General features: G+C 31.5%; 6 protein-coding genes and 1 non-coding gene across 11 annotated transcripts in view; 4 read left to right on the forward strand and 3 right to left on the reverse strand.

Annotated features, from left to right (window-relative positions):
* Window positions 1-9,584, forward strand: part of LOC114878443 (eukaryotic translation initiation factor 4 gamma 3-like) — a 33,231-nt gene extending 23,647 nt beyond the window's left edge. Inside the window, 23 exon segments of the mRNA XM_046285490.1 lie at window positions 2,550-3,430; window positions 3,516-3,671; window positions 3,822-4,136; window positions 4,237-4,347; window positions 4,460-4,585; window positions 4,679-4,755; window positions 4,890-5,049; window positions 5,148-5,166; window positions 5,169-5,275; window positions 5,277-5,349; window positions 5,352-5,411; window positions 5,618-5,657; window positions 5,659-5,713; window positions 5,824-5,984; window positions 6,196-6,248; window positions 6,442-6,668; window positions 7,047-7,216; window positions 7,412-7,491; window positions 7,697-7,923; window positions 8,039-8,176; window positions 8,252-8,327; window positions 8,415-8,564; window positions 8,642-9,584. Coding sequence (XP_046141446.1) covers window positions 2,550-3,430; window positions 3,516-3,671; window positions 3,822-4,136; window positions 4,237-4,347; window positions 4,460-4,585; window positions 4,679-4,755; window positions 4,890-5,049; window positions 5,148-5,166; window positions 5,169-5,275; window positions 5,277-5,349; window positions 5,352-5,411; window positions 5,618-5,657; window positions 5,659-5,713; window positions 5,824-5,984; window positions 6,196-6,248; window positions 6,442-6,668; window positions 7,047-7,216; window positions 7,412-7,491; window positions 7,697-7,923; window positions 8,039-8,176; window positions 8,252-8,327; window positions 8,415-8,564; window positions 8,642-8,856 — 3,677 coding nt within the window. The 3' untranslated portion in view covers window positions 8,857-9,584.
* On the forward strand, window positions 6,753-6,920 carry LOC123987749. The gene has a single exon (XR_006829356.1). It is a non-coding gene; the product is annotated as a small nucleolar RNA SNORA53 (small nucleolar RNA).
* Window positions 9,585-10,665: 1,081 nt separating the features above from the next.
* On the reverse strand, window positions 10,666-15,336 carry LOC114878457 (bursicon). Of its 2 annotated transcripts, XM_029192304.2 has the most exons (6): window positions 14,971-15,336; window positions 14,769-14,893; window positions 14,543-14,696; window positions 12,976-13,097; window positions 12,519-12,644; window positions 10,666-12,232 (listed from the first exon to the last, which is right to left on the reverse strand). In XM_029192304.2, exons 1-6 carry the CDS (start codon window positions 15,083-15,085, stop codon window positions 12,083-12,085), a joined length of 792 nt encoding a protein of 263 aa, XP_029048137.1. In that variant the 5' UTR covers window positions 15,086-15,336; the 3' UTR covers window positions 10,666-12,082. The 2 variants fall into 2 exon arrangements, with proteins under 2 accessions (XP_029048137.1, XP_029048136.1); XM_029192303.2 differs by lacking the exons at window positions 14,543-14,696; window positions 14,769-14,893; window positions 14,971-15,336 and adding an exon at window positions 13,258-13,374 and having other exon boundaries at window positions 12,976-13,142.
* LOC114878454 (zinc finger CCCH domain-containing protein 10-like) lies at window positions 13,060-26,469 on the forward strand. 3 transcript variants are annotated; one of them, XM_029192298.2, is made up of 5 exons: window positions 13,060-13,149; window positions 23,560-24,033; window positions 24,106-24,190; window positions 24,310-24,595; window positions 24,730-26,469. In XM_029192298.2, exons 2-5 carry the CDS (start codon window positions 23,634-23,636, stop codon window positions 25,198-25,200), a joined length of 1,242 nt encoding a protein of 413 aa, XP_029048131.2. In that variant the 5' UTR covers window positions 13,060-13,149; window positions 23,560-23,633; the 3' UTR covers window positions 25,201-26,469. The 3 variants fall into 3 exon arrangements, with proteins under 3 accessions (XP_029048131.2, XP_029048129.2, XP_029048130.2); XM_029192296.2 differs by having other exon boundaries at window positions 23,560-24,190; XM_029192297.2 differs by lacking the exon at window positions 13,060-13,149 and adding an exon at window positions 13,489-13,608 and having other exon boundaries at window positions 23,560-24,190.
* LOC114878455 (G patch domain-containing protein 11) lies at window positions 14,806-16,740 on the reverse strand. 2 transcript variants are annotated; one of them, XM_029192300.2, is made up of 3 exons: window positions 16,190-16,740; window positions 15,588-16,113; window positions 14,806-14,893 (listed from the first exon to the last, which is right to left on the reverse strand). In XM_029192300.2, the coding sequence occupies exons 1-2, from the start codon at window positions 16,410-16,412 to the stop codon at window positions 15,590-15,592; spliced, it is 747 nt and encodes a 248-aa protein (XP_029048133.1). In that variant the 5' UTR covers window positions 16,413-16,740; the 3' UTR covers window positions 14,806-14,893; window positions 15,588-15,589. The 2 variants fall into 2 exon arrangements, with proteins under 2 accessions (XP_029048133.1, XP_029048132.1); XM_029192299.2 differs by lacking the exon at window positions 14,806-14,893 and having other exon boundaries at window positions 15,436-16,113.
* Window positions 16,878-21,296, forward strand: LOC114878453 (sarcolemmal membrane-associated protein). The gene is made up of 2 exons (XM_029192295.2): window positions 16,878-17,006; window positions 18,378-21,296. The coding sequence occupies exon 2, from the start codon at window positions 18,666-18,668 to the stop codon at window positions 21,114-21,116; it is 2,451 nt and encodes an 816-aa protein (XP_029048128.2). The 5' UTR covers window positions 16,878-17,006; window positions 18,378-18,665; the 3' UTR covers window positions 21,117-21,296.
* LOC114878456 (dephospho-CoA kinase domain-containing protein) lies at window positions 26,182-27,852 on the reverse strand. The gene is made up of 3 exons (XM_029192302.2): window positions 27,235-27,852; window positions 26,769-27,060; window positions 26,182-26,695 (listed from the first exon to the last, which is right to left on the reverse strand). The coding sequence occupies exons 1-3, from the start codon at window positions 27,344-27,346 to the stop codon at window positions 26,392-26,394; spliced, it is 708 nt and encodes a 235-aa protein (XP_029048135.2). The 5' UTR covers window positions 27,347-27,852; the 3' UTR covers window positions 26,182-26,391.
* Between the last annotated feature and the right edge of the window lie 141 nt (window positions 27,853-27,993).

The raw sequence follows: 27,993 nt of genomic DNA on the forward strand, positions 1-27,993 counted from the left end.
GGTCAGGAGAGATGGTAGACTCCTGCCAGCAAGTGCAGAACTCCTAACCAGCAATCGGTACATAAGTGGGAGGCTTGTTCTTTTATTGTTCCCCTTAATCGAGAAAAGCCTCTACTATGCACGTGCGTGTACATAGTTGAGATGTCTCTCTGTTAATGTCATTTCACAAGAGCACATGTCGTGCGTGTGCAAAAAATATCTTAAGACTTTCGGCGTCAGTGGCGGCAACCTTGGGCGCGCTCACCAATCGGGTGAAAGGTTCCCACTAGTTGGAAAATGATTGTATAAACGGCTTACATACATTTTCCATATGGGGACATAACAAGCGATAAATTACTTATGCTTTGTTTGATTTTACGGATAAATGGAATGATAATTTGATTTTTGTAAGGTGGAAATCTATTTTTGTTTTATTGAGGTTCTGTTTTATGTGTTAGATAGGTGATTTGGATTTCCAGTAGTACTATACAATATATATATTTATTAGAAAAATAAGATCAAACAGTAAAATCGAAGGTAGAAATATTGCGTATACGTTTAGCGATCGTTCAATGTTCTTTTTAGATTATTACCTCGACCTGCTTTTATAAAATCCTACGCGAGCTACTTTCATGCATCAAATTAAATATTTATATTCTCCGAGCAAAACATTTTATTCTAGAGGTTCATATTAAAATGTAATAGGATCATTATGGACTGTATTGCGAATAGTCATATTACTATTTCTATTCTTTTATATCGTATACATTTTATCGAAAGAATTAGATTGTTTTTCGATATTACTGTTCCTTTAAAATGTTCACTCGTTTCTTTTTTCTTTTTTCTTTTTTTTCATTATACTCGGAAGGCACGAAAATTCCATGCTTACGATAAATTTCGATTAGAGCAGCTCGTATTAGGTTAGGTTATCAGAAAAGTCGGTAATGCGCGTGCTCCGGCGCGCAACCGGCGAACAGAACTAATTTAAGAAATCCTGTGTCGTGTCTGTTGGTTTGCACCAGTTCACAGGTTAAAATAGATGCGCGAGTCGTGTAAGAAAATCTTCGTCGGAGACTTTTCGAGATATCGTTACAGTTTTTGGATAAATCGAATAAAGAAGGAACTATTTCTTAGCGAAAAAAAAAGAGTTGATCGTTCAACGTTGTTGGCTCGTGTGTACGCTTTCGTTGTCGTTTGCGAGAATTCCTATTCGATGATTACGTTCGTGGATTTTCCTCAATCATTTATTATCTTGGCGAAAGGAAAAATAGTTTAAAGTGCAAATTTCATTGTTGCACATTGTTGCGCGTATAAACGTGAATTCATCTACCCCAGCTTTGGCAAGCTTTTGGCAGTTTTATAAATAAATACTGATTCAGTGCTGCAGCAGTAGCAGCAGCAGAAGTAACAGTAACATTAGCAGCAGCAGGCAGCAGTAATACAGACTGTTGAAATTCGAGCCACCAAAGAGTTTTGTCTAACGAGAATGTGACTTGTAATATACGATATGATTTTGATACGAGACGTACAGGATTACCGTGGCTTGAACACGTGTGAATAACACTGTCCAGACACTGAATTATCGAAACAGTCGGAAAGATGGGTGACCGTAAGGTTAATGGTGGCGGTCGTGTCAGCAGTAGTTCCCGATCAAGAAGTCGTAACCGACGAGGTTCCAGAGACCATGGTATATATGCCGTCATATTTCCTCTTGTAGAACGTCAAACAATGCTTTGGTAACAGCACACGTTAACAGGAGAAAACACAACGATATATATTATATTTTTCTGCTTTTCCTTTCGAAATCCTAACAACCGTACTTAATGTCTATTCGAATTTAAACGCGTGGATTATTCATTATTTTAATGTTGGCGCGTGATAAATAACTAACATTAAACTTTATCCCCCAAGAAAAACTTATTATCTATTTCTGATGAAACGATCCTGTTTACAAGGAAATATGTACCTTAAATATCTTATATAACGCTATGTCGATTGTTACTAGTTCAGGCGACCGGTATTGAAATTATTTATTTAAGCGGGGACACGATATAGCGTTAATTATATGCGCGCGCACACACATCACACACGCACATACACACATGTATAATATATATTTAATCTTTGCAAAAGAAGATTTCTTTTAATTGCATTGTAATGAAAATAAATCATCCTTTTTTTGCATGTCGATACGGACATTGAACAATCGCAATGAGCTTTTACTGGCCTATGAATTTGTTTATATATTAATATAGGAGGAAAAAGTGAAATTCACAGTACGAATGTCTGTGATCTGAGACTATAATTATCCTTGGCTTGTAGCCGAAATACTCACTTTTCTTCACAGCTTGCAATCTCTCTGTAGCGAATTCAAACGTAATAATGTTTCTCTAATTATGGACTCGCTCCGTCCAGGTCGTAGTCCCCTTTTCAATCGTTAATATTTATCGATTAGTATTTAAATTACAGGACATAAATCAATGTTAAAGAAACGATATTTCTTTTTTAATAAACGTTTTCTTTCCTTCTTCTTTTCTTTATGATAATTATAACGTCTTTTTGTGTTAAAGGTAAAGCCATGCAGAAACAAAAAAGTAAAAATAAACTTAAACCTCGTGAACTTAATCGCAAAGGAGCGGAGAAAGAAGGCACAGATATGGATGCTTTCGTAAACACGGTACCTCCAGCGAAAACCGAGGCGAAACAAGAGATTAAGGAACCTTTGCCGGTAAAGGACAGCAATAAGGAAGAAACCAGTCGTGAAATAACGAAAGATATTAAGGAAAAAGATAATTATGAATCGAAGAAGGAGAAAGAAATTTCCTCGTCTGTTCATACGAAAACGGAGAAACAAGTAACTCCTTCGACACCTGAAATTCCTAAAGAAAGTACTACTCCTGCGCAAGCGCCTGTTTTGGAAAAACTGTCGGGTAACAACGAAACAATGAAAGAATCTTCGCCAAAAATTGAAGACACCAATAAATCAAATGCATGCAACGTGCAAGTAATAAAATCAGTTCCTAACGATGTTGTTGATCATGCGATAGTTAAAGAGGAGTCTGAGGTAGAAGCAATAGTAGCACAAAAGAACGAAGAAAATTCAAAGGTTTCGGCAGCTCGAATACCTACCGAGGAAAAACCACTGCAAGCATCTTCTCCAGTTATTGAAAAATCAGTGGAAAACGAAACTTTGACTGAAATTGAAACAACCAGCGCTGTCGCCGCCACCACCGCTACTACCACAACAACAACATCAGCAGCAACAACACCAGTATCAAATCAAATAACACTAAAATATAAATACAATGACTATCAATGGAGTCCCATAAATAAAACCGGTAAAAAAGTTTATGACCGTGAATTTTTAATGAAATTACAAAATGATCCAAGTAGTAGAATTAAACCATCGAATCTACCAGACTTAGATGTTGTTTTGAAAGACAACTCAAAGGTATTGTATAAACTTTCTTTCATTTAATATACATTAATGTTATATGCATGAATATGATAGAAATAATATTACGAATTTTTTCCAGGCACGTACGACTGTTGATCTTAGACCGTATAAGGATACAAATATGAATAGACCGGATGTTTTGTTCCCTATGTTTATCAAAGTACTTCTAATACCGAGCGGTAGGTTGAAAAAGAAACAGATTGAAAAAATATATATAATTATTTTAACGATCAAAGTATGATGATTATTATTATTAAAAAATGAAAGTAGTGGACTGAAATTTTTTGATAGAGAATCTTTCTTCTGACAATAATTATGCTTTTAAATTTTTCATATTAAATCATAAATGTTTATGTTTTAATATAATATATTTATTTTTATTTAGCAACCAACGAATCGTAATAAGAGCCATTCAGGAAAATCGTCAAAGCCAACGAAACCAAATGTTATTCACATGTCGTTATCTCTCAGGGAAGATGTAAAATTGAGGGAAACTGAAAATGCATGGAGACCAACAAGATTAAAACCCATTAGTCTTACCGAAGAGGAAGCAAAGACAGAAGCTCTGTATAAAAGAGTCAGAAGTGTTTTAAATAAACTTACACCTCAGAAATTTAATACCTTAGTCGATCAAGTACGGACGTTAAATATCGATACTCCGGAACGTTTGCAAGGTGTTATCAATTTAGTTTTTGAAAAGGTATATTTTTGTATTTTTTTTTGCTTTAATTTCTTTTTACAGTACTTCCTAAATAATGTAAATGTATTCATATATACATACATGATTATATAACTTTTAGGCTGTCGATGAACCAAGTTTTTTCTGTAGCTATGCATTAATGTGTAAAGTAACTTGCTATGATGGAGTGTCAGGTGGAGGCGGCACCGTTGGAGGAGGTGGTGGAGGAGGATGGAGCTAGGAGCTGGAGCTGGAGCAGGAGCAGGAGCAGGAGCAGGAGAGGAGAACCGGTGGCGGTGGCGGGGGCGGAGGCGGAGGTTCGGAAAAAAGAGACCTTATGAGAGACAAGAATACTCATTTAGTTTCAAAAGCTCATTATTAATCGTTGTCAAATGAATTTGAAAAAAATCCGATGTAACGAAGTGACAAGAGCTGCGAAACTTAAAGAAATCGACGAATGTTCGGATCCTGTAAGTGATTTTGATAAATTTTTCATATATTTGTTTTTTACATTTCAGATATTTGCAAGTATTGTTAATAAAATAATTGTGTTTGTACAATAGGAAAGGAAAAAAGATTTGCAAGTGCAACTTGAGGAAGAAGAACGTCGCATACGTATAAAATCCGTAGGAAATATACGGTAAGTAATCTAAATTTAAATATAAAAATATACATACTCCTAATTATTATTCCTTATAAAGTTCTGAAAGCTGAGCTGATTTTTATCTATTTTTGTTTCTGTTTTTATGCTACATATTGTTTATTTCCCTATAGATTTATTGGTGAACTTTACAAACAAGGAATGTTAACAACTACAATCATGCGTCGTTGCATAAAAGAATTATTAAATCAGAATGATGAAGATAGCCTTGAGTGTTTGTGCAAATTGTTAACCACTATTGGAAAAAATTTGGAAAGAAAAGGACCTGCTGATGTGAGTATATTTTTATTACATAAAAAGGACTTGGATAAAGATAAACAGTTTCTAAAGATAGCATTTATTATTCCCCCGTCCCCTCTTTATTTCATTAGGAAATGCAAGATTATTTTAACAAATGCAAGATATAGTTTCACGACGAAACCAAGGAAAAATTAGCTCCAGAATTCGATTTATGCTGCAAGATGTGATAGACTTGAGAGCAAATAAGTGGGTTCCAAGGGAGAGATGAAAGTAATCCCAAAACAATTGATCAAATTCAAAGGGAAGCAGAGTCTGAAAGATTAGATAGCCAATTAATAATACTCCCTTGAATACACCTCGAAAAGATGATCGTACTAATGATAGAAAAAGGAATCGTAAGTTCTTTGATGTATCAAGAAAATTACAAATTATTATTTTATCATATCCTATACGTAGTACATGATGATATATTTAACAGACTAGAGTTTCTGAAAAACAAAAATGATATACAATTTATTCTGATGTTATATTTACCTTCATATTAGTATAACCTTCTACAAATACGCACTTAAATACTCACAGTCTTGGTTTTATAATTCAGGTGGTATTGGTCAAACTGATGAAAGTGGTGGGAGTCAGCCAAATAAGAACAAGACAGACATACTCTGTTGAAACAGCCAAGCTTAAAAATAAACCTGTAAGTAACTTCGAATTAATATGTTTTCAGAAATAGTTTTTAAAATCATAAAATGTAAGTCTTAGTAATTAAGATGCAGAATAAATGATCAGTAATTATTTGTATTTTAGCCCCCTATGGATGATCTACAATTAGGAAGCAGAAATATGTATATGTGGAAAACGCTTTCAAGTTGTGGTTCAACAGCAATCAATTCAAATAAGTTTGCATGTTTAGACAATGTATCAACATTAGATCAAGATAAACGAATGCCATCTCCACAACTCTCTGGGTAAGCTCTTTCTGATAATTACATTTCCTTTTTATTGTTTGTATCTTAAAATAAATATGATGAAATTTATTTGACTAGGCTAGAGTTTCTGATGCTTTTTTGTTATGATCATAAAAATAATCTGATTGGTTTTAATAATCATACGAATGAATAACATTTATGAAAAACTAGTTTTCATTTTTTATTGATGTTATAAATCTGTTTATTTTAGGTCGAGATCCACTGGTCCAAGAGAGTATGGTCGTGACTACAAACCTTCCTATGGTATGCATCAATTATTATAATATAATTAATTTTGTTTCGTACTGTGTTAAGTATGATGAGAACATTTATTTATTTTTGAAAAGTAGAACTTGGTGTTGTTTGCCAAAAGGATTCTGATATTTTAAACCAGAATTGCTTATTACATATTTTTTTTTATTGTTTTGATATAAATTGCAAACTGTTGTTGTTGCAGATGGTAGGGGTTCACGTAATGGTAGTCATCAGTTAAGCAGTTCGTCGTCGAGTAGAGAAAGCTCGTTATTAGATAGTTCACAAAGTCAAAGTGTTTCCATGCCACCACCATTGAAATCCTCACAGTCTACTACCTCTAATAGTCATAAACCTCCAATGAATGATGAAGAATTTATGAAAGTGTTGAACAAGATATTTAAAGATTATCTCAAAAATCTTAATATTGAGGTTAGTTTATACAAAATCATTATTAGTTTTTTTTTCTTCGATATTACTTGCAGTTTTATTTGTATTATGTACATAAACAGTGATTGCACATTCCTTAGATCCATCTCTGTTGTTTCTTAGGAGATGCTTGAGTCATTGATGTGCTATATTATGTAAAATCTTCTTTTTGGTCTTTGCAAATAGTACTATGATTTTTAACTGTTATGCTAAATTCATGTTAATTACTGTTTGTATGACCAACGAGAGGACATTTTTTTTTTTTATTTTGATAAAGTTACATTTATTTTTGCAAGATAGAATATATTTGTATATTAATCATTTTGTAAGTATTAGTTAAAATCAGTTTACAAATTAATTGGTAAATAATTTATTTTACAGAAAGCTGCATCAGCTATACAACAGAACTTCGATAGTACGCTAACCAAATTTATACGTGAATTAATTAATTTCGTTCTCGAGAAATCCCCTATTGACAGAGAACATGTTTCACATCTTATGTCGCATTTAATCAGTCAGAAAATTTTGCCTTTACAACATCTTAGAAATGGGTAAGTCCTTAATTAAGGTGTGTTAAATAGATATTATTTTTCGAGATAAAAAACTGATGAACTGTTTACTCAGAAAAAAAGATCATTGTGTTGATTATCAAATATTAAGCCAAAAGGATACTGAATAATATTTTAATATGAACATTTTAAGAGTATAATTGTTTGCAGATAAATTAAATACGATTAATTTTTTAGGTTCATTGAGATACTGGAATTAGTTGATGACCTTTTACTTGATATACCCAAAGTTTGGTCATATTTGGCAGAGGTATTAGGTAAATATTAAATTCTTTATCGTAATATTATTATTTATACTTGTTGCTGTATTCGTTACTGTAAAACTTTCTTTTGATGATTATTTTCCACCATAGTACATTTCCATGCGGGAATTTTTTGCTCAACAGGCCTGAAAATACCAACATAAGTGTGTTCTTCAGAAAGAGCAAAAGAAAATTAGTATCATGCTTCTATTTCTTACAGCACATCCTATAGAAGATGACATACTTCCTCTATCAGAATTGAAACCTATATTCGATAGTTTAAGAAGTCGAGGTTATGTAGGCAGATTTCTTGGAGAACTGCTATCAAAAGTATCCCGAGATAAAGGACCCAAATGGGTTGCAGATAAATGGGACCAAAGTGGACTTCAGTTGAGCAATCTAATTGATCCAGAACGTGAAGAAGTTGATAAAATTGTTAATGATTACGTAAGATTATGTTAAAGTTATATTTATTGAAATTTCGATTTTTAAACAATAATAATAATAATAATAATATAATAATAATAATAATAAAACTAATAATAATGTGATTATTTTTTAGAACTTAGAGTTCTGCACTGGTGATTATAATAGTGCCAAAAGCTCAACTATTAATCAGCCCACGTTACAGCAAAGTCAGAATGAACTTAGAAGACTCATGAAGGATAGTAATTTCGATGTAATTTGTGATTGGATAATTGTAAGTATTTTTATTTAATTGTGTATATATCTTATAATAAATATCAATACTAATTAAATTCATTAATCGTTACAGGCAAATATAGGTAACCGAGTGAAAGAGCCTGAATTTATCCGAGTATTAACGACTGCCATTATAGAGACGTCCATGGGTATATTTAATATAATATTTATAATATTTTGAAATATACTTTTGAAACTATCAGCTTATTTTATCCTTCTTTTCTTTGTTCTTTCAGAGACAGTTAACAACAAGTGGACTTTGAACACTGATGTTTTCATTAATTTGCAACAATTGATTCGCCGGTTCGTTGATGCAAATGAATTCCTGGAATTGCAATGCCTTTATGCAATTCAATTACATTTGCATCGTTTGCAATATCCACCTGGTAAGATAGAGAAGTACGAATGAATGAATCGCGTTGTTAAAAAAAAAAAAAACTTATTGCATTATTTTTTTCTCCAGGAATTCTCTTCGATATCATGGCAAACTTGTCGGAAAATAATATGATTTCAAGCGACGCGTTCCTGACGTGGAAAAGGTGCCCCGAACCAGCCCAACGTGAATGGCATGGTGTTGCAACGATGTTGCTAACATCGTTTTTCACTGGTTTACAAGAAGCCGATGATGCTTCCAGTGTAGAAGACGTATCGACTAGCGCGCCCCAAGAACGTTGTTGACGATACCGTGATTGAATTCATTATCGTCTATTAAAAAGACTTAAATATACGTTCCCTCGTTAAACAAAAGAAGATACGCGAAGTGAGATCAAATTGCAGTTTTTTAAAGTAAAACGTCGTATATGTTAAAAAAAAACAATGGAGTGATAGTAGTGCGCGGGTGTATGTATAATATAATCTAGAACTTCGAAGAACATGAAGTGGAAGATAATAAAGAAGGTTGTCATATAAAAACAGACACAATGGCTGAGACCGCTATACATAATGAAGATAAAGATTAATTATTAATTATGATACAAAAGTAAATGCGAGATAATTATTATATATAATTCATTGAAATGGTTTAAAGTTTAAATAAAGCAAAACAAAAACCAACACGAGAACATTAATCGTATTTCTTATGTCTTTTGAAATGTCACTGCAACTTGTCAATCGCCAAATAAAATTGAAATTTATCAGTTCTCATTTGTGGCTTAATATTGGCAAATCATAAATGCTATTTGCATTTTACCAAGCGATATCGTAAAACAGCCGGTGTTTGCCGTATGACTTAGATAACAAATTACAGACCGCAGGTGTGTATAAGTAGGTCAATTTTAAGTAAAATAAATTTGAAAAAAAAAATTATACAGAAAGAAACTATTAATAACCAAGTCTGATTGAAGGGCGACGGTTCTTCCTATTATTATAACAAATATAACAGAATTACTAATTTATATCTTTGCGAACTTATGATGTATTCTACTGTAAGAAAAAAAAATGTCGTAATTAAGAAAGAATGAGAGTGAAAAATGATACAACATTACGAAACTAAGGTTCGTAGTGTAGGATATGTTGAAATTAGGAAATGGAAGGATACAAATGGTGTGCATATTAAGGCGCTACTATTTTTTAACACTAGTTATTTATGAACATTGAGAGAACAGATTATAGTGCGTGGGATGGAATGACTGCATATGTATTCAGGTGGCAGGTGCCGTAGCAAATTGTATAAAATTGTTATACTAATTTAAAGTACAGTGTGAAAAATATGTTTCTTTTGGATATACTATTATATATATAATATATATATACATATATATATATATATACACACAAGGAGGAAATAGGAAATTGAATGCAGTTACGAAAGATTATTTTTATTTAAGTCTGCGAGACAATTCTACATTATTTTTTGGCTAATATTTCTCATGTTAAATATATACTTTCTTTATTTAAAAAACCGTAATTATTAATTTATAATACTGAGATACAAATTTATATTCGGTTATATTAGATATACAAACGATATTTTTTATTTTTGTGAAATATGCGTTGTTGAAGGGACATAAGGTTACCATGCATTCAAATTTGACTCTGTTAAAACATACATGCATGTACCGTGTACATATGCATTTACACGCATGTATACACACGCGCGCGCGCACAAGCACGCACACGATATTATAAAAGTGTACCTCCTTGCTTATGATAGAAGAATCTTCATTCTTAAATTTTCATACAACACACCCTTCACTGGCGCGGTTTCTTCAGTCGATTATATTTCTTACTTTCTTTTTTATCATATCATATACTTCTAATATACAACTTGCTTGCATTCCAAATGCACGTTTTAATATTCGAAAATCCAAAATTAATTGAAAATGGCTTATAAAATAATTTTTTGATCAATTATGTCACGAAATGTTGAAGAATAAAAAAACTGCATACTTTTTTTCTTTTTAAAGAAAACTAAAATAGAGCAAAACTAAGAAAGAAGAGCAAAGAAGAAAAATATATACATACATGACCATCGCTATTGCTTTTTTCACACTGTAAAAATAAAATACACATAGAGTAAAGGATATGCAAAAGATAAGTGAACGAATTGAGAACAATGACCTATAACACTAGTCTCTTTGAAGGATACCATTCTACTCTAATAGTAGAATATATCATTCGACGAGAGATGGAACATATAATGTATTCAAAGCGCAGTAAATAAAGTACCATAATTTATATATGAATAAAATTGAAAAGAACGTTGTTGGAAACATGTCGATAACTGAGTTAGTAAAAGGATTATCACTGTAAATATTTAATAAATAAATATTGTAAGTGAAAATTGGATGAGTTGCAAAGATAGAAACAGGAAGATAGCTTTGTTATGATGCTGTCTTCTTGAAATGTTGCACGTGCATGCGACGCATCGTGCTCATAGTTCACGTATGGACACGCATGTATATTGCTAATTTATACATATATCTGCGTGTACTTACGTAATACATTAATATACATATACATAATATAAATAAAATATCACCGAAAGCTCCAATACACCATACACAGATACACACGTACACTTCTATGATAAATCATATCTATACGAAAAATTTAAAAAAATTTAAAAAAATAAAAAAAAATAAAAAAATAAAAAAGAACTCCATGTGAAACTGTTGTTGATTATTTTCTTGAATATATGCCTGTCTAGATGCATAGGTCACAATGGTGAAGAAAAACAGTAAATCGGTTATCTACATATATATTTTTGTGTAATATTGTTTTCGCGTAATTATAAATGAAATACGTGCAGTAATAAATGAGTTACATACACACGATTTCGAAAGAAGTTTACTCAAATTTGAACGTTAATATCTGATAAGTACTAACAAGAGAAAAGAAAAAATGAACTGTAGATAATGTATACTTGACAGGATGTAATGATTTACAATATTACTTTAAGATGCAATAATTATAATCATACTGTAACGTATTGCATAAATACGCATTTTTAAAACACTAAACGTGTAATATCCTATATTGTACATTTATTACAATGTAGTTATTTTATATGTATGTAATATAACTGAAATTATTTATAACAAACAAATAAGACTTCTCTGATATGCATCCACCAAAATATTAATTACAAATTTTTACAATTCTTTTTCAAATTATCTTTAAGTTTTTCTTATTGAAAATTGTCAAATAAATAATAAATAAATAAATATGTTCATTAAATAGTTATTATATAGAAAGATTGCCTGCAAAAAGTAGAAAATAAAATAATATATTTTGCTATTATTGCAATGATGCTTTATACATATATCAAAAAAATATATATTAAATTTTTTATTAAATATATTCTTAATTTATTTATACTTTTATCATGTTCACAAATTAAGCAACTTCATGTTTATAATTTTTTTTTGATTTAATGTATTTAACATGAAATTAGATGATATAGTTATTGTAAATCAGAGGATCTTCTAAAATGTGCAGAAGTTGTGAAGGGACCTTCGTCAGCAAATCCAGCGATTTCTTGAGGAATAATTGCATATTCTTCCACACTGGTGCATGGTCTACACATACATTCCAAGGGTGCTTTGGTAATTACCTGCGCATAATAATTAAGTATGGCATATATAAATAAATTCATTAAATAAAAGCTTATTTGAGTTTTTATGAAGCAATCTGATTTGAATCGCGCGCGATATTCATTTATTACACGCTTTCTATTGGTAGGACAGACAAAAACAATATGGCTGTGGAAAACTCGTGGTATCAGCAGCTTTGCTCCTGATTTTATTGTGAAAGTGATCAATCAGCCGACGCTTCGTTGATTTTCTATATTTGTTTGAAATGTACAAGATTTCATGATTCGTTTGGAACAGTAACCTAACCTTTCGGAACTTTTTTTCGCCTGGTTTGGCCCTTGGACAAAATAAGGATACACTGGCCTCCCTCTCGCCGCTTTCTTGACAACACATGCAGCTCCTCTCCATTTGCCAAATTTTTGATCCAGACACCTGTAGAAACAGGTACGAGCGAATAAGTATTTCTTCCTCTTATACTTTTAATTTTATACGAAGTATATATTTTAAAGCATCATTGGAGAACAAATAATAGCATCTAATAACTATGATTGTATGTTAGTAAAAATTATAGATAACAAGCCGTAGAAAATATTTCTAATGATTTATGTTATCATTATTATTTTTGTATATCGAGATCGTAATGATTTTTCTTTTATTATTCAAAATTCTAAAATTTCAAGTAAAGTAAGAATTCCATAAATTAAGAACCTATGAACAAATCACATCTTTAAATTCCAATTATGCTCACATATTATTATTTTACCTGTAGGTAGCTGCTGCAGCGACCCCTACATGCATAACTAGGAATTGGTTTAGGAATACATCCTGGATATTGTAAAAAGTGAATGACTGGAGTCGCTTGGCATTCATCAACACCGATAATTGCTCTTGTGGTTCCAGTCAGCAGGCATATCAATAAACTGGCAGCAACTGTACGGTAAGTGACAATATTATCCTAAGTTATATTGCAGTGTACACATCTATGAATTATATATATATACATACATTAAGATACATACAATTCATATTCAAATATTGTACTTACCAACATAGTACAGGAACATACTTTTTGCACGAAGCATTTTCTGCTAGGTCTAGGACTTTACTGTGCTTAAAGATTTCGTGTTGTACCCTTTTATACTCTGTAGGTGTCCATGTTTTCTCCCTTCCCTTCTGATATTTGTGTTAGTAGCATTAGGGAATAAACTAGGTTGTATGAAAACAGTATTAAAAGAACTACCTCTAAAACTGGTTCATGTTGCAAGTGACAAATGTTTGCATCTTATATTTATTAACTTTTATCAAAATGGTTGAATTTAAATAGAATTCTAATACAAAAATATAGAAGTGGTGTATTTCAAGATTTCATAGTTGTATCACTTTTAGTATCCAATGTGTATGTATATACCTTTATATACACATCATAACATTGTTAATAATGTAATAACATTGTGATAATTTAAATACTGGAAATAATGAAAGTTTTGAAAAAATAAAAGTTATCGAACCAATTATATAAAGTTCATTTAGCCATGCATGTTTGCATTATATTTCAAATAAGAACATTTCATTTGAGCCAAATATTATTACAATCAATATTTTGCTTATTATAGTTGCTCTTACTTATGAATATAATGATTGAGAAACAGTAAAACAATGCATAAATTTGGACATTTTGTTGTTATCAATAATGATAGAATTATTATATCTCACATTGCATGCAATAATATATTTTATCATTATAAATACTACTATTTTAATGTTGTTAACTATATTAATTGTATTTCTTTTAGTACCTTAATTAGTGAAAGGTATGATTATATTAGGTTATTCTTTTTGTAAATGTTTATTTATGAATACCATTTAGTACAAAAGTCATACTCATCTGGTAACAATAATGTTATGTATATGTATAAACAAATACTATATATAGAAATTTGTTCATATTTATATTATGTTCTATATACTAAATCTCTTTTATAAATAATTTTTGTATTTAAAGATTTTCAAGTTTAAATTATTTTATAAAAAAAAAAAAAATAATTGCGTAATGACCATTTTTTTTTTTCAATTATTCAACAATTGTTTGTTATTAATATTTAAAATATTCATAAATGTTAATATTTGAAATTATTTAAATACAATATCAAATAATTCATCATTCCTAAATCAACTAAAACGGTATGATAGGAGGGAGGAAAAATTTACTTCAAATAATACATTTTGAATTATTAATTTTATTTCTGATAATAATTTTATTACATTATTCAATAAGATAATTCATAATATCATTGATTTAATTCATTTTCGTGTTCATCGGGATGTATCGCCGCATTTAATACATCTACATTCCGCTGGTTCTCGTATTTTGATTTCCATTATTCCATCTTCTTCGTTCATTAATTTTATACCATCTGCATCATAACAATGACGTAAAGTAATGTGCCTTTCCTTTAAATAACTTTCTCGGCAGCAGTAGCATTCCTGTTAAAAAGAATTCTTGTTTTATTGTTGTCATAACTGAAATCTCATCCTACATTATAATTTCATGTTTACCTTTGAAAATCCTGTAGTACTTGCAACACTTGGTTGTACCTGTGAATTACAAAATCCTTCGCATTTCGTAACAGATACATCTCCGCTACATGTTCTTTTTAGACGTCCTATTTCATCGTATTCGTCTGAAACAAATAAAATACTTTATTTTTAATCTGCTTCTTTGTATATAAATTAATAGCATAGAGTATAGAGTTAGTACCCTTTGTAATATGTACTTCTGATTGCAATGTTTCACAGTTTTCATCGTCTGTTACTTGAGCAATAATGCAGTTAGTAAAAATTAGTGCGTTCATGAGAAAAAATATCGCAAACATTCTAACAAAATGTCGTTTACTTAATGTTGATTTTTTATTTGAATTTCTTTTTTTAATATGGTAAAGGTACGATCAAAGATCTTAACTGAAATGAAAGAACAGAAAATGAAACAAATGCTTTTATAGGTAGCTTCCCCTCCAACATGTAATAACTTAGGGGTGCTGAACTCCTGCTAGGATATAATAGCTTAGCTGAATCAGGATAAGTTCTCTCAGCTTTTACATTGTATACCGTTAGATTTTTTCTAGTATAGGGACAGTACTTTTTCAATATTTTGCATTATGACTCTAATGGGCTTTTTATGTTTCAATACACTGTGGGTGTTTGTATCATAGAATCATAACTGATGTTGTTTAGATCTTGAACTTTTTATTCTTTCAGTGACATTTTTTTTTACAATATAGTTTCCATGATGTAAGTAAAAACAGGAATATAGTTTATAATTTATTTTCTATTATTGTTTAATCTTTGAATCAAATTAACATTAATCAATCTTATTACATTCAATGATCATCTCTCGTATTTCCTGGGCAATTATCTCTCAGATCCTCTGTATTCTGAAATGTTGTTCCACACCAAATACAATAAAAGTGTTTTTCTCTTAAATACTTTGTAAGAATGTCAAGTTTTTCATTAACGGGAAGAGTCTCCTCGTCGTCTTCCTCAGAATCGGTATCATCGCTTTCGTCGTTTTCTTGAGGTAACCAAAACCATATTTCTCTAGGCTTTTCTAGGTTCAATTGCATATCCAATTGTTCACAGATTTTCTGACTTTTGTATAGGTCTGCTTTTAATAATTGTTCCGCTCTTTTTTGTGCAATTCTACCACGAAAATCTTTCATATTTTTGTTATCTAATTTATCGCTAATCGAATTGGTTTTAACTTTTACTTCTTTTTTCTTAGCTTCTTTCCCTAGACCGTGTCTGTTTAACTTTACTTCAACACCAAGCGGTTCGGTCATTCCTGATTCTGTTTTACCTATTCCATGACCAGGTTTATATCCCATTTTCATAAGCATTTCAAAACCTAAAAATAGAAGCAATATTAATATGTGACTGTATATTATAAAAGTATTTATATATGCAAAATAATAAAAATATACCTTTGTTGGTACTAGTAATTGCAGAAGATAAACCAGCTTCTCGTTTTTCTTCTTCAATATATTTAGCAGAACCTTTTTCTTTTAGTTTTGCTTCAATTTCGCTTTTTTTTTTCATAAGTTCAAATTTTCTTTTATCTGCATGCCGATATAGAAGAGTCGACGAAGTATCTTTTTGAGATCCTTGCAAAAATTTATCTGACATATAATCTTCTTCGTCTGACATTATGAGTTATTATTAATATCTAATTATTATTAACAATACATAGTGCGTATTCGTGTAGGCGTACGCGCGCGCGCGCGTGCGTATAATGTATGTGATACGAGTACTTATACATAAATTACATATTAAAATAAACTTGTTAAAATTGGAGATAATTTTTATCCAATCAACAATACAAAATACAAAAACAGAAAAATAATTTTTCAGAAGTTATGGTTGTTTACTCAACGAAATATTATGTAAACTACGTTTTAATATAGGAATTTCACTTCACTACATCCTTTTAGGTTATTTGCACAATGTTACCATGTAGAGAAGTCATTTGACAAACATTGACCTTCATATGTTTTCACGTAAGAATGAGAACCACGTAGGTTCGCGTGCAGCGTTCGCTTCTATAAGGGGAAGAGCAGAGAAGGAGTTTCCCACCATTCGCATTTGCTCTTGGGAGGTGAACGCGTAACAGTAGAAGGTAACCCCCTCTATCTAACGCAGGTTGAAAACAAGAGTGATCCAGGCAAATAGTGGGAGACTTTTTCCTCTACACTTCCCCTTAATCGAAGGAAGTCTACGTTGGATACGAGTGTACGTTTGAAGGTATTCATTATTTTTATTAAAATATTGATTTTTAAAAAATTCTATGCAATTATTAATATTGAATCTTTAAAGTAATCACATTAATCAAGATTTAATAAATAAAAATAATACATATTTTATATAAAAACAAAATGGGCGCCAGGCAACTAATTGCAATTTAGTTACCTCATTTCAAATAGATTTAACACGTCGTCGCGTTGCGCTTTTTTGTACTATTTATGAAATATTTTCGTTCTTTAAGTAAATAATTAAAGTCGATTTTTAAACAATACTTGAGTAATATACAGTTTTAGATTTAAGATTGTTAAAAATTTTTTAAATAGATGAATGTTTCTTTTATATCTTTAATACGGTGTCATTTCTAGAAGGTTTTCTTTTTACGTTGATATTTTTATCCTCTTTTGTAAGTTATCCGAGTTAAACGATGTGTAAAGCAATATCCATTAATATCTGAGAGGAAATGTATTTTTTATAGCATGCTTATATTTTGAAGACAAAAGTATAAAAAGTCATCTTACTTAGAAACGAGACTTAACAAAAAAAGTAATGCTACTGTCAGTTTTATGTTCGCATAAAAGTATTAAATCCTTTTGTTTTCTTATATTGAAACATTGAGTTTCCACCAATATTAAATAGTAGTTTTCATGATCGTTTGAAAATGCGCGTATCAAAATATTAATGCTTATTATGAATTCTTGTTACGATGAATTTATTTAATTATATAAAAACTCTAGCGAAAAATGTCTATCTATCAAGTATTTTTGATGATGATGTAGTAACTTTGAATTTGATACACCGTTGTATTCGTATATGACTGTACTGCCGCCGGTCGATAAACAGCGAAACGCGGAACTGAAAAGCACCGAGTTAAAGGAACGTGGACTACTTGTATCTCAATACAGTAATGCTATACTTCGAGAACAATATTTTTGGTCTTTATCAAGTTGATTGCAATATTATTCGATTCATTGCGTTCAAGTATTGTCGATTACGTATCACGTGTCGTATACTTTTCTAATAAACTTCCTTGAATGTAACAACGAAGACTTTAAAGTGCAAGGAAATTTGTGCGAAGGACGAAAGTGTGAAAGCGTACGTTCACCGCTACTTGCGCAAAGAAACATATCTGTTGGCTACTTTCAGTGCGTTCGAAAGATTTAAGTTGAATTGTTTGTTGAAGAAAAAGCTGACGTGATTAATTAAAATTTCAAACAATGTTCTGGATTGATGAACACAGAACTGTAACAATTGTACGAGAAATTTCATGAAAAATATATATATACATATGTATATATATTAAAAAAAGAATTTAAAAAAAAAAAGTACACCTAGAAGACTGATGGAATAGCAACGGAATTTCTTTAATTACAGAAACATGTGAATTCGTATGTGATGATTCGTTGAAGTTGACAAATATTCCGTTCCCAGAACATCGAAGTACCGCCCTGGTGATTAAATTGTAGGATTGGGTGTGAATGCTAACTTTCGTAATAAACTGATACATCAGACAATGTTCAATGACATTAAAACGCGTAATTTTTGCTTTTCGAACTCCCCTTTCTTTGGTGTGTGTTAATTGTTAATTATTAAGTTTTTTTTTTATACATGTTTTAAAGTGTGCTCAAAAGGATTTGTTATCGTTTGGATTTTACATCGGCTATGGTTGTAGCCAGTGGTGGGTGGGTACAAAATGCCAGTATTCCTGCCAATCAGAATAATTCCAACCTGAATGTAAACACTGCGCAAAATAACAAAATGACAGCAAAAGGTATCTTAATTTGCCGTGACAATTCTCATCCTTTTCAAGATCGTATGTTGTCATTAGAACAAGCTGTTAAAATTGGTCGTTCCGTAGCACGTGCCAGAGCTACTCCGAACAATGCAATTTTTGATTGTAAAGTATTATCTAGAAATCATGCGTTATTATGGTATTCTGGTGGAAAGTTTTTTTTGCAAGATACACGTAGTAGTAATGGAACATTTGTTAATAATCACAGACTCAGTCCGGCTGGTTTAGAATCAGCACCTAAAGAAGTATGTTCAGGCGATATAGTGCAATTTGGAGTAGATGTGGTAGAGAATACAAAAAAAGTTACGCACGGATGTATAGTTGCAACATTAAAATTATATTTGCCAAATGGGATAGAGGCTAAAGCTAGTCTTAGTACATCGGTCACATCGCCGGTTAATAACGTTTCCCTGGAGGATTTATACAAGTTAAATCAAGTTATGCAAGAAGCTTCTAGACGCGAGAAGGCGCTTCATTATAAGTTAGAATACCTTCAACAGCTTGTAGAAAAAACTAGAAAAGCTGCTGATCAGTCTTGGAAAGCGTTAATAACAGAGGATCGGTTATTGTCTTGGGTAGAGACTATCGAAAGTCAGTTGGCTGTATATTCTGAAAATTACAAAGAGGATGCTATGAGAAGCGAATTAGTGAAACTTCAGGAAGAAAAAGCACAATACCAAAATGCAGCAAAGGAGGCATTGCATAAAGTATTTTTAGAAAAATTAGAGGTAGCTGTAACGTTATATCAAACGCAAGCATGTTTGAGTAAAACAGAAGGGGAGTGTCAAAGTTTGCATAACGTAGCAAAATTTGCTCAAAGCGAATTGCAGGAAGTATGTAGTAAATATACAGAAGCGCAAAAAAAGCTTCAAGAAACTATGAACAAGCTGGAAGAGTGTGAGAATAAAATGAAGGATACAGTACAAAATATGGAACAAGAAAAACGTGAACTTGTAAAAAAACTTGAACATCAAGCTCAAATTGAGAAAAATTTGCAGGCAAGGTTACGTGATTCTCGATTAGATTCTGTTAATATATATAAACAGATCACTGCCCTAAAAAATTACATGCAAATTTTACAAGACATGAATTCAAAATTAGTAACAAGTAGCATGATGGATTCAAAGGACGAAGACAATCCTATTAATATTATCCTAAATGAGTTGAATTCGATTCATATTGATAACGCAGAGCTCGATGCAGAAACTAATCTTTATCCTTTAAAGGATGAACAAGATAATCAAATTAATTCACAAGATAATGATTCGGTTCAGTTGAAAAATTCTGATCTTATCTTTTCAAAAGAACAGTTGGATGACTCGTTGAGTGATAATGATAATTTAACAGAATATATTTTACTACCATCCTCTCGAAGAACGTTGGTTAATGGAAATGGAAATGGAAATGGAAATGTAAATATAAATCTAGATAATTCAGATAGCAATTTAGAATCTGATACTAATTCAGATGCAACGGATGATACATGCAGTATTACTAGCGACGATACAAGTGAAAAATCTGTTATAGAAGTTAAAAAAGAAGAAGAGGAAGAAGAAGATGATGATGAAGAAGAAGCTGCTGAGACAAGAGAAAAAATTTGTCTACCTTATATATCGGAAGGTAAATTTTCATCCGAGGAAAGTGACAAACAAGCAGCTTTTCGTTATTCCGAAATTGTAGGAAAATTAATTGAAAGCGAAGTAACGGTTGAAAGAAGCGTCGAAAGTATGAATAACGTTAAGATTTTGAGCGAACCCGTCTCAAAAACGAAAGAACTTCTTTCCGAAGGTGAGAAAAAAGGTGAAACTGATAAGGATGATAACGAATTGGATGAAGAGCTCTCCTGTGAAGGAGAACATTTGGAAGGAGAGTACGTTAAAACATTGAAACCATTGTCGAAAAATGATAGTAGTCAAAGTATACATACGAGAGAATACGTATTACAAACATTAATAGGCTCGTTGGATTCCTTAAAGGCTGAAGATGATTTTGAATCGCAACAAGTTATTAAGAAAGAGTTGGAATGCCTGAAGGATTGGTTAATCTGTGAACCTCACGAAGATGTTATCGGAAAATTAAAAGAACTTTATTATCGTGCTAAAAACGAAGCTCAAAGGATTCAAGAACTCCACGAAGAATTAGTTATCTTAAAAGAGAAATATAATATACTTATCGAAGAAAAAACTGACCTCTCTAAAAAGTATACAACCCTAAAAGCACAATGTGGTGATTTGTTAAATACAACTTATACAGTACCGATACACTACGTAGCACCCATTGTCATTATGTTAATATGGATGCTGGTAGAAAAGTTTTTTTAATCTTTCTTTCTCCTCTTTTTGTATATACCTTTTACGATTAATTAATATTGTATTGTAATTAATATTAATATTGTATTTCTTTCTTTATCGCTAGTTTGTTAAAAAGCTTCTGAGTAAACGGAATAAAAGAAATCGAGTGGTGTGTAATTTCAACAAATAAATTTTTATATGGACAAAATATTGAGAACTGCATTACATAATATATTTTTTCGATACGCGGTTGTTGAAGCATCGATCTCGAAAAATTCGGAGAATAAATTACAAGAGATAAAGGAAAGATTCATCGTGTTACCATTTCAAACGAGGAACCAAAATCAAATGAACAAGACAGATTTGTAGCAATAAATGTGTAAATAGAAGAAAATTTTAGGCTAGGAGAAATGTATTAGAAGACGTATAGACAATACCAGGTAAAATGTTCAACATGCTGCCAATCCGAATATCATATCTTCTTTAAAAATATCAAGCACTGCACGCCCAACAAAACTCAAATATATTATTACATAGATTATAAATAACGTTTATATGCAAAAATCGATTTTTATAAGAGCTCGTTGATATATCTAATACCTTGATCAATTTTCTTCTAATATTTCTCTTAAAATTAGTCCAATTGAATTTGGATTTGTATTCGCTGAGGAATACTCGATACATATTTAATTAATTGGGAATTATTTGTGTTCAATCAGTCAATATTGATTTCTTTCAAGTTTCTCTTTCTTTTTTCCTTTTTCTTTAATATTATAAATTCCTACAAAATCGGAAAAAGATTAAAAAAGAGAAGCTAAGATTAAAGAAATCAAATTACCATACTTTTCGATTGATAATTATATATTATAATTACAGTTATATTTGTTTACGGTTTAGCTGTAAATTCGTTGAAACAATATCATGTTAATATAAATCAATCATAAATTGCATTCTTTTTTTTACGTATACATATAATAAAATTCATCAAAAGTTCCTGGACAGAAATTTTTCTTTTTTAGCAGGTGTGAACAAATTATTAGAGCTAATAACAATATTATCGGCGGTTCTAACATCACTTTTCGATGGTCTTGGCTTTATTTTCTAGAATAAATATTTTATTAAAAAATAAATTTTCTGTTTTATCAAGTGAGAGAGAGAGACTTTTCTCTCTTTCAAGCTATCATTATTATTTCTTTCTTCAAAATTGATCAGAACTTCTCCAGAATTTAGATGAAACTCAAAGTAAGTTGAATGATGACCACTTGAATTACGGGATAGGAAGCATGAAGAATTTGATGTGGGCGTTGGCCAGTCTTGAATTCTACGAATGGCTGGAAGCGCGTTCTAAATTCGCTTCAATTTCAAAACAATAAAACGAATAATGAACCTTGAGAAATTTTGTCCAGGGATTATTGCTGCACCCTGTTAATCGTTTTCTGTACATGGAAACAACAATTTGTTGATACGCAATGGTTTTCATTTGAATAATAGTTTCTTGTATTTTCTCACTTCATTGTATGTGTATCCGTACTTTTCTTTTGTTAATAGTAGCATTGACGACAATAGAGGCATATCTATTCATGCGACCTAATAAAACTTGGAAAACAATACGAATTCTTCAGTGTGAGATTTTTCACTATTGATTCTCATTTAATCATTGCATTATTAGCGGATTCGCGTACATCATGGCCTATCTATCTGTTTTCTAAAGTAAGAAATAAAAAAAGAAAAAAAAAAGAAAAGAGGATACTTCCTAGTTATACTTTTTCTATCAATTCTTTTTTATACGAATATAATTATAACTGTATTTTCTTAATTCACTGATAGCTTAATTACAGTGCCATTACCCGATCTATGTCTGCCCTTGTTAAACGGCACGTGATCGATCGAAAAATAAAAAGATATATTCAATTTTTTCCCACCCCTTCCAATAAAAAGAAACGTTTGAATTTCCTGTTCTGTCATGCTTTATACGTGTTACTTTTTCTCTCTTTAGTGAAATTGTATTAAGATCGTGAAGGTTTATATATAAATAATAAGACGATACTGTACATAACATTGTTGATATAATCTTACTATTCATGTAATAGTCATATACATATATTATATATATAAAACAGAAAAAAGAAATAAAAATTAACTGAAGTTCTTTACTCTCCTTCATCAGAAACCTGTGTTTATTCACGAGGATGCTTGTAATATTGTGAAATGTGAAAAGAATGAAAGTTTTTTAATAAAACAATTATTAATGTTACTTTGAACGACACTTTATCTATTACTAAAATTGAAAGAACTAATCCATATGTGACACTTAAACTTTATTATTTTAATTGAATGATAGATTGATTTACAGTGAATTCGATCGATAGATGTTAATAACAAGTTTTCTTTGTTCAGATAATAGCACAGAAAAGTTATTCTCCTATTCTTTTCACTAATGTTTCTGCTACAATGAGCTGTTTTATAATTACAGCACGCACGTGTAACGTGCGAATAATAAGGATCGATTAAGAATTACTTACGAGGTATGAGCGCAATGTATCATCGATGAAGAAGCTGAAAAATAAGTCGGATAGCGTGAGAGGCGGGCAACCGAGCAAGACAGGAGCAGTTGCAGTTGCAGTTGCAGGTGCAGGTGCGCCAAATGCAAACGGAGATGCATCGCCAACCCGTGTCTGCAGAGATTTTCTACGAAACGTATGCCATAGGGGGAAACGTTGCAAATATTTGCACGAACGTTCCGAGGACGATCCCGTAGAGGAGTATACGTTTTGTCATGATTTTCAAAATGGTATGTGCAATTGGCCCGGTTGCAAATTCCTTCATTGCACAGAAGGCGAAGAGAAAAGATTCAGGGCGACTGGAGAGCTGCCTGCTCATATAATGACCAGGCTGAAAAATAACAATGAGAAATCGGAATATCCTATGTGCAAAGATTTTATTAAAGGTAGCTGTCAAAGGACGAGCTGCAAGTATAGACATTGGAAAAACGATGAACAACAGCATAATTTAATTACAGCTTCTCATCATACTGTGTCTAGGCCACAGCATAATTTTAATGGTACTAGTAACGGTGAGAACCGCAGATACGAAGAGGATAGAAAGTAAGTATAATATTACGAAATTGTTGAAATGAATTTTTCTATTCAAATGTTACAGACAATGTATCCTTTAAACATACAATGTACGTATTTTTTCATAATTTCTTTTCATGTGTTTATAGTTTTCACTGGCAAATGGACGATCAACATAACTTAGTGACAAACAATGGTTACAATGCATCGTCGCATCCACCTGATTACATAGGACCTCCTGAACCAAAAAGGCGAATAGTTTCTGGCGAAACTGTTGTTCATTTTGAAGCCTCGCCCCTTGTAGGACAGCATGCCCCGCAACCAGTCACTCCAGGTTACTATTATCCGATTATACCGCGCAACGAGGCTAGAGCAATCGTTTTGGAAGATGAAAATGTATTATTAAGGAAGAAAATAGAAGAGTTGAAAAAGCAAGTTAGTTTAATATAATTCTATCGTTATAACTTCTTCTTTTCTATTTTGTTTTCTACGCCTCGTTTCTGTGCATTTCTCTGGGTGTGTATATGTATATATATATATATATATTGCATTCATTCATTATTCCGCAGGTTAGCGATTTAACAGCGACTAACGAGTTTCTTTTGGATCAAAATGCTCAGTTAAGAATGTCTGGAAAACGAACTGCAAATGTAACTGCTGTTACAGTGCCTGCAGTTACTATTACAAATACCGTTCCACCGTCGCAAGCTCCGACTCCTCAGCAAATGGTTAATGCAGCAGTAGCTGCTGGTACTCTCCGTACAGTTACTGCAAGCGTTGCGACTGTACCTGTAAGTATAGCCACAGTCGCACCTGTTTCTATTGCAGCGGTCTCAATGGCACCGGTATCTATACCTCCACCCATCGTTACGATGGCTCAACAAACGATTACAATGAGCGGTTCAGGTCCACAGGCAACTAATCAACAACCACCTAATACGCAACAACCTGCCAGTTTACCTTTATCAATATCTGGTGCCACTGCGCCGTTAGTTTCTTACCCGATTATGACTCAAGAACTTAGGCCCGTGTTGCAGTAAATGAGAAAGAAACATCTAATTAAATAATGAAGAAAAAAAGCTCAAGTACATAAAGAGATGTTCTGTGCATCCAGTCTTTCAAACTAATACCGTTTTATTTGTATTGTTTCTTTAAATATGAATGGTGAATAGAAATAATGCAGAGCATATAAATAAATAAATACAAGAAAATTATATTCTTTAGAGAAATACAATGTTGAAAGTATTCAATGAATAACACAACATCCTAGGTCTTTAAGTAGGAATTCATAGAAATTATCGTGTCTCTTATTGAAATCACTCAAAAGTAATATGTACTTTTGTTCCCGTTTTCACTGATTTGCCTTGTAAAAAGATAATTTTTCATTACATTAACATATTGTACGCAGCACGATACATGTCCAAATTATGTATAAAAGACTAATAAGGATGTATCGATCCAAAGTCATGTAAGGTGGTTAAAGATGATATTCTCCTATTCCTTTTGAAATATCCTGCTGATATAAAGGAGATGAAAAATTTTGTAGGTAAATTTTTGTATTATTAAAAAAAGATAATAGATACGACTAAAAATTGACGTCGTAAATGAACTTAGATAAGAATCGACTCTTTTAGGCTAACATATTAAGATAAGTACAAAATAGAATGAATTCTGATAAAAGTTAAGGTTTACCGCTGCTTTGAAGATAGCAGTAAATCTTGCGACTGTTCTGTACGCGATGCTGTAAATAGTATTCTCTGTTGCTTTCATATTTTGCAAAAACAATTTTTATACTTACATTTTTTAATAGATAAGTTAATTAGTCTTATAAAATAATGTTACTTTAATAAATTAAGTACTTGTCGTGGTCTTTTGAGTTTTTACAATTTACTTAAGTAAACGGCTGTGGGTTCAGCTGGTGGAAAATATAAACAATGAATTTAAACCTGACCCATAAATGAAAAAGCAGGTACACAAACTTATGCGCATATTTGCTGTATGTACATATTTTATGCAATTAGTATAAGAAATTGAGCAATAAGTACTCGTGTATTTTATATATGCATACAAATGTATAATCTTTTACTTATAACTTTATGTTAATAAGCGTACATATTAAAAATACTTGCCAATTTGGTAAATAAGTTGATTCATAAGTATGATAAATGCATTATTGAAACCAAAACATAGTCTGACACCAATATTTATAATCATTTGTACATGAAAAATTGTTATGCTGTAATTGATAAAGGTCGAAAATTTTTGTTTCTTATCCAGTATACACCTGCTAATAAAACAGTACAACAAAATCCAACTATAAAACGTAATTTCCAATGATGTTTGGAAGCTTTTAGAACATTAATGATTTTCATAGTTTGTTCTCTCGTATCGCGTTCGCTACCAGAATTTTCAATAACAAAGTTTGCCATTTCTGCTTTCTTTTCTAATGACATTTGCGCAGCAACTCTTAATTTTGCTTTAGCTTCAGTGAAACCTGTTCTTTCCATAAGTCTTTGCAGCTGCAAATCTTCTTCGCTAAAATTAAACATAAAATAGTTGAAAATATCTTTCACTTTTATATTCCAAGCATCTCTATTATTTAACATACCAAGTTACAACGATTATTTTATATAAGTAATTTAACATGTGCTCTGTTTCAAAAAGCAATGGTAAATCCATAACTACAAACTGGTGACCTTGTAGAAAATGTTTAAACGTTTGCCAATATATTTCTTTGTATATGTCTGGATGAGTGATAGCATTTAATTTTTTCCTTTTTTCTATATCATTAAATATTAGATCACCGAGTTTAACTCTGTCCAATTCACCTGTATCTAAAAATACTTCTGGACCAAATTCTCTCTTTATTTTATGCCAAGCTGGTTTTTCTGCTTCCACAACTATAATATATAAAACAAATTCGTATTTTATTTTATTTCATTTTATTTATATAGAGATAAATATAACAACAACCAACTTAATAATTTAGGTGTAAATTAAACAATATGACTGAAAAACAAAATAAAATGTTTTAAGAAAACATAACTACTAAACATTTCAATTTCATTTTTAACCTTTTCTTGCAATCTGATCAGCATCGATGACAGGTATTCCATATTCCCGAAAAATAGCAGCAACGCTACTTTTCCCGGTAGCTATTCCACCTGTCAGTCCCACTAAAAACATTTTCTAATACTAATTACTGTATGTTTAATTGTTTTAATAGTTAAGTGAACATCTTAACTTGCATCAGTATTATAAAATTTCATGCTATTTAAGCTTAGTCATGTTACGACGGTTTTCACTGAACCTGATAGCATTTTTTTGTATAATTTTGGCGACATACTACAAATTTTAAATACATCTACCAACGAGAAATGTATAAAATGAACAGGATAAGGTATGATACTTTAATTGGTTACAACTTATTCGAATGTGCATACACCAAGGTAAATCAAATAAATAGTATCATTCCGAATTATGGTCTATCCTTCCTCCTTCCTTTTAATAACGCGGAAATATGTCTGTGTAAGTGACGCTGAGACGTTGTACGCATGCTCGAAAACAAGGCAGGAAAATGTTATATGCATAGTACCACAGTATCGATCGAGCATAAAACTTTTGTTAAAAATTCAAAGTAAAGATTATTTGCATTAACTTTACGACGTTCGTTGAATGATAACCACTTGATTAGCGACAGTGTTGGTCCCCGTGGGGTTTTAGTCAGTAGGAATCTGACACTCCCCCGCCGCCCAGCCGCAGGGGTTGGTGGGGGGTCTTATGCAAGATTTCCCCACGTTAAAAAAAAAACAAAATCCTTGACATCCCTGCAT

This window comes from Osmia bicornis, chromosome 4 (assembly GCF_907164935.1).
Source record: "Osmia bicornis bicornis chromosome 4, iOsmBic2.1, whole genome shotgun sequence".
NCBI classification, from domain to species: Eukaryota; Metazoa; Arthropoda; class Insecta; order Hymenoptera; family Megachilidae; genus Osmia; species Osmia bicornis.

Coding starts and splice junctions, on each gene's coding strand:
- LOC114878457 (XM_029192304.2), bottom strand. CDS start 15,085: ATGTTTGCGATATTTTTTCTCATGAACGCACTAATTTTTACTAACTGC. Junction 13,098..14,542: donor ATGTAGATGTATTAAATGCG/GCGATACATCCC, acceptor GAACCACAAGAG/CAATTATCGGTGTTGATGAA. Junction 12,233..12,518: donor GCGAAAAAAAGTTCCGAAAG/GTTAGGTTACTG, acceptor TATTATGCGCAG/GTAATTACCAAAGCACCCTT.
- LOC114878455 (XM_029192300.2), bottom strand. CDS start 16,412: ATGTCAGACGAAGAAGATTATATGTCAGATAAATTTTTGCAAGGATCT. Junction 16,114..16,189: donor AATTACTAGTACCAACAAAG/GTATATTTTTAT, acceptor TTCTATTTTTAG/GTTTTGAAATGCTTATGAAA.
- LOC114878453 (XM_029192295.2), top strand. CDS start 18,666: ATGGTTGTAGCCAGTGGTGGGTGGGTACAAAATGCCAGTATTCCTGCC.
- LOC114878454 (XM_029192296.2), top strand. CDS start 23,634: ATGAAGAAGCTGAAAAATAAGTCGGATAGCGTGAGAGGCGGGCAACCG. Junction 24,191..24,309: donor AGATACGAAGAGGATAGAAA/GTAAGTATAATA, acceptor ATGTGTTTATAG/TTTTCACTGGCAAATGGACG. Junction 24,596..24,729: donor TAGAAGAGTTGAAAAAGCAA/GTTAGTTTAATA, acceptor ATTATTCCGCAG/GTTAGCGATTTAACAGCGAC.
- LOC114878456 (XM_029192302.2), bottom strand. CDS start 27,346: ATGTTTTTAGTGGGACTGACAGGTGGAATAGCTACCGGGAAAAGTAGC. Junction 27,061..27,234: donor TGATCAGATTGCAAGAAAAG/GTTAAAAATGAA, acceptor TATATATTATAG/TTGTGGAAGCAGAAAAACCA. Junction 26,696..26,768: donor AAAATAATCGTTGTAACTTG/GTATGTTAAATA, acceptor GTTTAATTTTAG/CGAAGAAGATTTGCAGCTGC.